Raw genomic sequence first — 9987 nt, forward strand, 5'->3', positions numbered from 1 at the left:
CTTCTTGGAGCACCGAGACAGAGGTTGCATAGACACAATAAAATGCTCAGCAAATGGTTCCCTGTGTGTCTGGCTTTTTTGGGCACCCGGGAATGTGACATTGCAGTGGGGTGATCAGCTGCTGTCTTCCAGCTCCCACAAATCCCTTGCACCCTCTCTCAGGTGTTTCAGACATCAGTGCTCCCCATCTTCCTTCCCTCTGATCACCTCGTTCCCTTCTTCCTTGCTCTGTGCCTGCGTGTGTTGTGTCATGGGTGCTGAGGTGCTTCAGCAGGGGAAGGCAGGGAGCTGGGACAGCTTGTTCACACACCTCCATGCTGCAGCAAGGCAGGTCCAGCCAGGAGGAACGTCCTTCAAAGAGTAGCTCAGTTACCAGTGCCTTGCTGAACTGGAGCCAGAATGTACCCAAATGGCTTGGTGGGCTCAAACACCTTTACTTACTAGCTGGATTTTCAGGTAAAAACCTAGGGGTGAACATGTGGCCTTGACTGGGTGGGAAGGTGAGCAATGAATGGAGGGGATCAGGACTACTGGAGACCTCACTGTGAAATGAATCTGCACAAGCTGGAGGAAAGAGAATATAATCTGGAACTGCAACCCATGAGTTAACACAGCTCTGTCCCTCACATCCCTCAGCTGCTGTGTCGAATTGTCCCCATCCCCATGTGCTCTCATCACCAAACCTGGAGAAAGCCTTTCCAGGACACAGGACTTTCAGGACCACACATCCTGATGGTTTGACAGAGCGATTCTGGGTTTGTTTCTACACGATCTGCTCGGCAAGAAGCAGGGGGAAGAGCTACAGGTGTGTGAGAACGTCAGGAGGCATCAGTCTGTGGAAATGAAATGTATGTGTGATAAGAGTTGGGCCACAGGAACCCTGGGCAGCCTTTTTGGCATCTGCCAACTTGCCGCTGACGCTGTGAGGTCAGTTGGGACCTTCAGTTCATGCTGTCTCATTCCTGGACTTTCCAGCTTGTGCTTTCTGCCCCGTGACTCTGTTTGCAAGCTGGTGCCGTGCCAGGCTCCGTGCCATGTTTGGTGGGTAACAAAGAGTAGAGCTGGCCAGGAAACAAGAATGTGATGACATTTCTTTTTGTTTCACAATGAAACAGGACTGGGATTTTAGGTAACAGTGGTGGAAGGGAAGGGATGAAGCTGGGAGACATCCACTCAAGAAGACCCACCAGTGCCACCTTTCTGAGGATGCTGGAGACCAAGGGCTGACCATCTGTCTTGACCTGGGCAGTCCAGGATCTGGGATTTTCTGCAGGAGGGGAAGCATCTGCAGAGGGAACACAGACTGGGGAGGATGCAGAGATGCAGCTTTGTCAAACCTTAGCGGGAATAAAGTTTTGGGATAGGAGCAGGGCTCCAAATCTGTTCCTGAGGAGCAGGGACCAGCCAATATGGCCAGCAGGAGCCACATGTGCAGCACAGCCAAGCTGCACGCAGAGCCCTGGCCCCAGAGAAGCAGCAAGCACAGCATGGGACACATTTGGCCGGTGTAATACATCCCCATGGGTGACAGGGCAGCTGCTGCTTTGCTCCCAGTCTGTAGTGAAAACACCTGGTGCCGAATCACCACGGGGGCAAACAGGAACCAACCGTTTGGGGAGCCTGAGCCCTCCAGCCCCGTCCTGGGTGTGCTGGCATGCTAGGGAGCAAGCAGAGCACCTCCCAGCACAGACCCCTAGAGCTGTGGCTGCAGCCAGGGGATGGGTGGGACGCAGAAGCTTGAATGCAGTGCTGACCATAGGTCAAGGGGAAGACGGGCACGGGCAGGCAGAGGCATGTGTTGTGCCCCAGGGTGGCAGCCCGTGCCCTGGGGTGCTCCCCGGCGTGCCCAGCCCACTGCTTGTCTCTGGTTCCAGGCAGCCACGGCAACGGCTTCCCCGTTTCTACAGCGGGAACAGCCGCTCTCTTGTTTAACAACCGAACAGCGCAGAGTTTTAACAGACTGGTTACTGTCAGCGGGCAGCTCTCCTGGGTGAGCCAGACACCCCCAGGGCAGCTACTGCTGGAAGCAATTACCAAAGGAGCTGTTGGCTGCCAGGCAGGGGGAGCGTTGTCTAGCAGCCCAGGTAACGCTGTTACCGGGAGGAGGGATGCAGCCCGGGGGCTGCCCAGCCCAGGCCTGGAGCGGGGCTGGGTTCATCCTGCCATGGCAGCGCCCTGCCACGAACCCCGGCTGCACGGTCCTTCCCAGTTCCTGTGTCGTATATATCCCCTGGGCAATAACTCTGCGCTCCGTATCACACCTGAGCAACCACTCTGCCCTTATCAAATCCAGCTTCCCGATGTGCAGGTGTATCACACCCCTGTCCCTTACAGCTTGTCCCCAGCAGCATTCACCTCCCCAGCCCCAGCACAGCCACTAAAGCTCCATCCACGGGACCTCTTGCAGGACAGCAACCTGCAGCTGTGCAACCTGCCCCACACCCTTCACTGCCCCTGTGCACTGAAACCTGGGAAATATCAGCCTGCATGGCAAGAAGCAAACCTGGGGCTGCTCAGGGACTGGCAAGGGCAGTGCCAGGCAAAATCCATCAGGGAGAGGGTTTCTTGCCACAGCTGCAGAAGTCTGGCTACAATAAATGTCTCCCACAGCTTTCCAAGGCTGTTTTCCCCCTGGATGTTTTTAGGAGGACCAGACTCAACAACTTGCACACCTTCCTTTCTTTCTACAAACTTGTTCCCAGGGTCTGAAGGGCTGATTCCCACCTGGAGCAGGTACATACCAGAGAAATGCCCCACCAAAGAAATGTTTCTCCTAAGGAAAGAAGACATTGGATATTTTGAGCCAACCCTCCTTTTGGGTCAGGTGCTGGCCTGGCTCTAGACCTGGGCTCTCTCCTCCTGCCCCTCCGTGTGGAGTTGTGCCCAGTCTCCATCCTTGTGCTACTGAGAGCTCCCTTGCACACAACAATGGGAAGGCAGTTGGGACTCACATCCGTTCACTCCCAGTATGGGGTTCAATCCTGCTCCCCGATGGTGCTAAACCAGAGGCAAGAGCATAAGAAATGGTGAAAGCCAGTAGGGACTGCAGGGAGCTTGAAGAAAAGGCGGTGGGAGTGGAACAGAGAGGGGGTCCCAGGGAGATGGTCTCTGCCTCCCGCAGGCTGTCCCTGTCCCCACCGCATTCCCATCTACCCTTGTCCTCTGCAGGGGTGGCCACAGGCTGGCTGGGCTGGAAAATCAGGTCATGCCGTTGTGCTCAGGGGCAGTTTATGGTCTGGCACGTGGGATATTGGACACCTTCCTGCTGGCCCAGCCGAATCCTCTCCCCTCACCCCATTTCTCTGCTCCCATTTGCCACATTTCAGCCACAGCAGCCCGCAGGTCCCAGGCAAGCGCTGGCCAGGGCAAACTACACCCCTCTTCCCTAACTGGAGCTGCGGATCAGCAATGGCCCCTGTGTCCCTTCTGGGGGGTCTTGGGGCAGATAGAACCCACTTTAATGCTCAAACTTGAACGGCAACCAAGATATTTTCATGGGAATTGTGTGCCAGAAACATGTTCAACCTGGGACCACCTGGTGGGAGAACAGACCCAGTGTAAATGTGTGAGGGGAGGCTGTTTTGGAAGAAAAACCTCTTTTTTTTTTTCCATTTTCTATCATGGCTTGCCACAGCCATAAAATCCAGGCACCTCCAAGGAGATCAAGAAAACAAAACATCTCTTTTTCATGCCAGTGTTCCAGGAGGATCTGTTGATCTGGCTCAGTGCGGGTTTGGAGGTCACCAGAGCGGTTACCCTGAGCGTGTGTTGCTGTGTGCATGTGTCCGTCTGGTCTTGCTCATTTTCGTCTGGTCCTCCCTGGCTCTTCATCCCACAGACCCACGTGGGCTTCATGGGAGGATGCAGGATCTGGTCCCTCAGCCCATGGCCCCAGCCCCTGCCTCTTTCTCCCCATCCGGCACAGGGTGCTCATAGAGCTGAGGAGTCTTTGGACCCCCCACCTCTGCCTCAGCCCCTCTGGCTGACATGGTGCAGTGGGGTGGCAGTGGCGGGCGGTGAGGACACGGAGGGCACTGGAGGCGAGGCAGACAGGTTCCCTGCTGCTGCTGGAGCTGGTTAAACATTGTCCCAGGCCAGTTAGGTAACACAAACCGCAGAGGGAAAGAAATGAAATTGCTTGAGCAAACAAGGTGTGCTTGGCAGGGCAACAGGCTGCGTGACAAAGTGCTCTCCCCTCTCCCTGCCAACCTGCCAGGGTTATCTATTGACGGAGAACAAACACCTCGCCCACAACCCCACACTTGGAGGGACAGTAACCAGGAGCACAGACAGCAAGACGTGGCCTGGGGCTGGGCCTGTCCTGTATGTCATGTCCCCTCCCTGGACACGCTGATTGCCACCAAGCACCATCCTGGCCCCCTCCCACACACACTGCTTGTGTGGGCAGCCTGGGCATCTAAGCATTGTCCCTCCTGCCACCAGCCGGCTCCTTGTAGCAGATCCAGGAGGCCAGGGATGGGCCTGGAGCACCCTCCGCTCGCTGGAGCCAGCAGACGCCAGCTGGGAAAACCTGTTCCCCGCTGAAGGTTACGCAAGGAACGTGATGGAGGTCTGGCTGCAGCCCAGACCATGCACTGGCTCCTGGTTCACACCCAGGGACTGGAACCTCTTGCACCACAGGGCAACCCTGATTGCCGCATCTCAGCAAGTAGATCTGGGAGCAGCTCAACTTCAGCCCAGCACAGTAGAAGGACTTGGATGGAGGTCTTCTATATGATTTTGTCATCTCCAGGACTGCACACGACTGCAGAACCCCTCTTACATCTTGCTCAGTTGCAAGGGTGGTGATGGCATGCCCACAGGAGACCAGGCACCCCAGCTGGACCAGCAAGGAAACTCCTCATGTAAGCAGCAGTTGAACCCACCCAAAAGAGGTTGGATCTGCCCCGTGGGTACATCTTACCACTGGCAAAGCAGGTGGGTCATGTCCTTGTTGCCACTGCAGCATCCCCAGGAACTCCTTTGGCTGCCACTAAGCCCACAGCCTGCAGGAGTAGGGCACCAAGAGCCACGGCCACCAGGAGTTCGGAAGAGAAACAGGAGACTCACAGCATGGTCTGTGATTGCCCCAGCCCCTGGACCCTCTTTTTGTTACCCATGTCATGGTGGAGCAGTGGCCTGGGCTTCCTAAGCAGCACAGTGCTCCTGCAAAGGTGTGTGCCAGGGCTGAACTTCTGGAGGGCCAAGGTTTAGGAGCAGGTATAGATGCCGCTGCAGGGCTGGCTTTGAGACAAGGCCTCCAGATCTCACTCCCACCAGCCTAGGGACAAGCCACCCCCCTCGCCCTAAGGAACACCCTGTGTCCCTGTGCCAGGGTGACCAGGCAAGTCCAGGCCACAGCAAGCAGGGGGGAAGCTGGCAGACGAGTTCCTGAAACGGGACATCCCAGGCAACAGGGGTCTGTTCCCCACCATTTCTTAAAGAAAAACAAGCATAATGACAGGAAGGTACAAAAAGAAAACCAACCAAACAACAATTTATTCCTCTTATGTTCTCATTTGAAAAGGAGGAAAGCACATGCACTTGCTGGGTGCCTGCCTGGGCTGGCACCCCCTCCTGTGGCTGACACAGAGCCAGTCTGTGCCCCGTGACATCGCTTCAGTCCGGCTGAGCATCACCGCCTGCCACAAGACACGTGTGTTCCCCACAGCGCACACTCTCACGCGGGAAACCTTACTCATGAAAAAATATATCTGTACATTAATTTTGTGCTTTTTTTTTTTGGTCTTACATAAATTAGAGCTACTTTTGGGGAAAAAGCCTGTTTCCAGATACAGGCAGCCAGGCTGGAAATGCAGACTGACCCTGCTGTCCCAAGTCCTCTCCCTCCTGAGGGCTCTCCCGGGCCAGGTGAAGCTCCACAGTGTTCCCATCTTCTCTCAGCAGGTGCCACATGCAGAAGCTGCTGCACAGTTGCCTCACCTGTCCCACGCAGAGCAAACAGGACAGGGGGCACCTTCAGCACGAGCAGGGATGAGGGAGGACCCTGTAGCTGGGACGAGGTCTGTCCGATCACAGGTGAGATGGTGCTGCCCCTCTGCCCGGGCAGGAGGTGGGTGACAGCAGCAGACCTGCTGGGCTCTCACTGCGGTGCCAGCTGCCACTTGAGCTTCTCTTCCCCTTCGCATTTGTCAAGGCTTTGAAACAGCCAACGTCACTGTGACTCCAGTCAGAGGTACGAATCCAGTGAGGGAATCAGCGGTTTGCAATAACCTACTGGAGCTAAAATATTAGCTTTAAACACCTCAGTGCCAGCAGTCACCAGCATGCACGAGCGTGCCCATGCACGGGTCGGAGCTTCACACGCTGCGCGGGGCAGCAGCTGCAGATACAGCTGCAGGCAAAGTTTCCTGCCAAGGAGCCCAGCTCGGGTCTGGCCCAGAGGCGCTTGTCAGACCCCGGCACGTCCAGGACTCCTACAGCTCCTTGTTCCTGTTGAGCACCTCCTCCTCCTTCCAGCCGCTGGAGTTCTTCCCAAACTTGTACACAAGCCGTCGCCCATCGACTCTCTCCAGGATCTCTCGTTTGTAGTAATATCTGGAGGAGATGGAGGTAGAATCAGGGATCTGGATGCAGCCCTATGTGCTGGGGAGGTGCTGTGGGGTCTGACCCAGTCCTGTGGGGCAGGTCCCCCCAGGGGACAGGGGAAGCCACTTACCGCATGGCTCTGCTCAGCTTCTCGTAGGTCATGCTGCTGTTTTTCTTCTTCTGGCCCCAGAGCTGAGCCACCGCTTCCGAGCGCAGGAACTTGAAGACACCTTCCTGCCGGTCCTCCCACTTCATCAGCCCCTCGTTCAGCTCGGGGTGGATCAAGATGTCCCGGATGAACTCCCACAGGTGGGTACCTCTTGGGGCTGGAAGAGGAGAGCAAGCTGTAGAGGAGGGAAGATCCTGCAGGTCCCTGCACTTTGAATCTCCCTAAACCCTCGTTGTCAAGGGGCATGGCCAGCAGACACGGCCCTTCCTCCCGTCTGCCCCCCATAGACCCAAGCTGGGGGAGGCAGTCCATGCTCCCAGGGTGGAAGGTCCACGTACAGTGCTTGCTCTTCCGGCTCTCCAGGCAGTCTCTGCTCTCCTTGCTGAGTTTTCGGGGTCGTCCCCGTTTCCGCTTGCCATGTTTGCCATCCCCTTTTCTGCTCCCTGTAAAGCCGTCTGCGACACAGACAAGGGGACAAGTTACGCTGTGCAGAACCTGGGGGGTGGCAGCTCCCCCCACCCTGGGCCTCCTCAGGAACAGAGGCACAAGGGAGAGCAGTTGGGGGCGAGGGAAATATCAGGGGCTGCACACTCTTTTGAGGCCCAGGTACCAGGGAGCCATTACCCTGAGCGCAAGGTCTCTCCATTCCCTCCAGCCTCATCCCACCCTCCTTCGTGCCACTATACTTAGGGCAGTACACTGTTCATTCCCCAGACCTTGCTGCTTCCTTGTATCGCCGGTACTCCCAGCATCATCACCAGCTGGGATCAATACCAGCACAGCTTTCAGTGCCCAGGGTCTCTGGCTGCAGCCTTCACCCAGCTGCCACCACCTACCCCTTCCCACCAAGCCCACTGCTGCCCTGGCTGTCCCAGCTCTGACCCAGGGCCCGCACCATCACTGTGCTCAATGGAGAGAAACAGGCCCAGGGCACACAGAAAACCCATCCCCTCCTTCCTTCCCAGTGGGAAGATGGAAGTTCTGCTGTTTGTCCTTAAATCATTGTCAGACAGGACATGTTCTGCAGCTGCTGGAAGTGTCCGGGTGCAAACCCTCCTCCCCCAGCTCCTGGTGGGAAGAAAATAACTCACCGTCAGGGAAGAGCTTTGCTTCCGTGGGGTCAAGGTCAAGGTCACTTCCACCGGAGTCCTGGGAGTTGGGGCTGTGGGACATCACAGGCCCTGAGAGGCAAAGGGACACGGCTCAGACCACCAGCTGCTGGCCGCTGGAGATACTTTCCCTTGGTTTTCCCTGCCCGGTCCCCATCCAGGCCCCTGCGGGCACCCGGTGCAAGATCCAAACCCACCCTTGGCAGGGGGGCAGTTCCCCACCAATCTCCCAGATCAGCAGAAGCAAAGGGAGCTTTCTGCTGGACAAAACACTGACCTGAGATATCGGAGCTGCCTGGGGACATGGCACCAGGCAAGCAGGTGAAGTCTGTGGATAGGAAAGGATTTGTGGGCTTCATGTCCTCCAGGGAGTCCTTGGCACAGGAATTTCCCAGCTCTGGAAGGGGCAGAGAAGGGAAGAAGGGGTCAGCAATGCATCAGCATGTGGTCCCTGGGGCAAAGGCCTGGCTGAGGGCCCCCTCTTACCAAGGTGGCTGGAGTCCAGGAACATCTCTTGGGAAGTCGCATCCTCTTTTTCCAGCAAGTCAATGATCCAGTTCAGCTCATCAGAGGCTGCAGGGGTGGGGTGACTGGGATTAGCGATGCCTATTCAGTATGGAGAGGAATGGTACATACTGGGACCTGCGTCCAGCCCTGCCCGGACCCTGGTCTGTGCCCCCACATCCCCCTGCGCAGCCTCCCCAGCGCAACCTCCCCCAGGCACCCTGCACGGTGCCTGGGAAGCAAGAGGTCCTGGGCTGGTGGGGAATTCTCAGCCTCACACTTAGAGCTGCCAGGCCTAGGGATGAAGGGGACATTGGGACACTCACTGATCTCGTGCAGGCGGTCATAGAGCTCGTCCCCCAGAGGCCCGAAGATGAGGCGCATCTGGTCCCTGCTGCAGTGGCAGAGCGCATGCCCGTCCATGTTGCAGCAGGAGAAGTCGATGGAGCTGGCGTCATACTTGTTCTTCTCCACATGGTAGCTGATCCACTCCAGCACCTGCACCTTGGTCCAGAAGTACGGGAGCTCACTGAACCACTCGGGCTTGTCTGCAAGGGACGGAGAGTGGGGCTCAGGGACAGGGCACTGGGTCCAGTTCTGTGGCAATCACATGGGGCACAACGGGCCCTGTGCTTGGAGGGCTGTGGGACAGGCACTTAGTGCCTGCTCTCGGGTCGCCCTGCTTTGCCCTGCTCCTGTCCTGGGGGACAGCAACAACCTGACGCTCCCCACCCACCATTGGTTTCAGTGTCATTTGTCCCATTCATGCTGGGATCCGCCTTGCTCTGCTGGTATGTTCCTCTTGCGTCCCCCAGGGCCATCCCATGATGGTCATAACAGCGGAGCGGGACGCCCGTCACCAGGACTGTACTTCCAAAGTGCTCTCCTGATGATCCGTGGCAGCCCATCCCCTGGGATGATTCCCTCATCCCCCTTATGCACCTGATGTGCTCCAAGCGGCCACACCTTGTGCCACTCAGGGTCTTCTTTCAGCCAACACGCCCTTGGGGAAACTGAGGCATAGTGGAAACTGTTGACCGGCCCCAGTGGGATGAGGACCTTGCAGTGCTCTTCCAAGCTAGCTGCACCACCTCACTGCTGCCTTATGTGCTGCCTGCCCTGTGCAGCCACCGCCGCTCCCCCGGTCCTACCTGTGCTCTGTGCCAGGGGCTGGCTGGTGGGCACGCTGAGCCCCAGGGCGCTGTTGTCCTCAAGGTGTCCCAGCATGTCCAAGGTTGGCTGCACCTCGTCTGGCTGGTACATGGCACTGATGTAGTTAGAGAAGATGTTGCTGATCTCACAAGATCCCGCCATCAAGCTCTGTGCCGAGAGACGACAGTGAGCCCCAGCTCTGTGGAGTTGGGGGACCCGAGCCCGCAGCACCCGCAGCAACCCAAGGACCTGGCTGGGTGAGGTCGGGCTCTCCCTCCCTCCACCCATCGTCACCTCTCAGGTCACTTCAGCACAAACACCCGCCCAGCACCCGCCGGCGAGGCTGGGGCCTGACTCACCACCACCCCGGGGGCCGGGAGCGAGGGAGGCTGAGCCGGAGCAAACTGGGGACACAGCGTCACCGGGCTTGCAGAAGAGCCCGGTCCCCAGCAGCCTGGCCTCACCAGCCCCACTGTCAGCCAGGGCACGGGGACAGCAAGCAGG

General features: G+C 57.6%; 1 protein-coding gene across 1 annotated transcript; it reads right to left on the reverse strand.

Moving 5' to 3' along the window:
* Window positions 1-5953: 5953 nt before the first annotated feature.
* On the reverse strand, window positions 5954-9645 carry ELF3 (E74 like ETS transcription factor 3; the record flags this gene model as incomplete). The annotated part of the gene is made up of 8 exons (XM_082069279.1): window positions 5954-6558; window positions 6680-6875; window positions 7057-7173; window positions 7810-7899; window positions 8105-8224; window positions 8314-8400; window positions 8658-8879; window positions 9483-9645. 8 exons carry the CDS (start codon window positions 9643-9645, stop codon window positions 6438-6440), a joined length of 1116 nt encoding a protein of 371 aa, XP_081925405.1. The 3' UTR covers window positions 5954-6437.
* Window positions 9646-9987: the final 342 nt, after the last annotated feature.

This window comes from Streptopelia decaocto (assembly GCF_964273445.1).
Source record: "Streptopelia decaocto genome assembly, chromosome: 19".
Lineage (NCBI taxonomy): Eukaryota > Metazoa > Chordata > Aves > Columbiformes > Columbidae > Streptopelia > Streptopelia decaocto.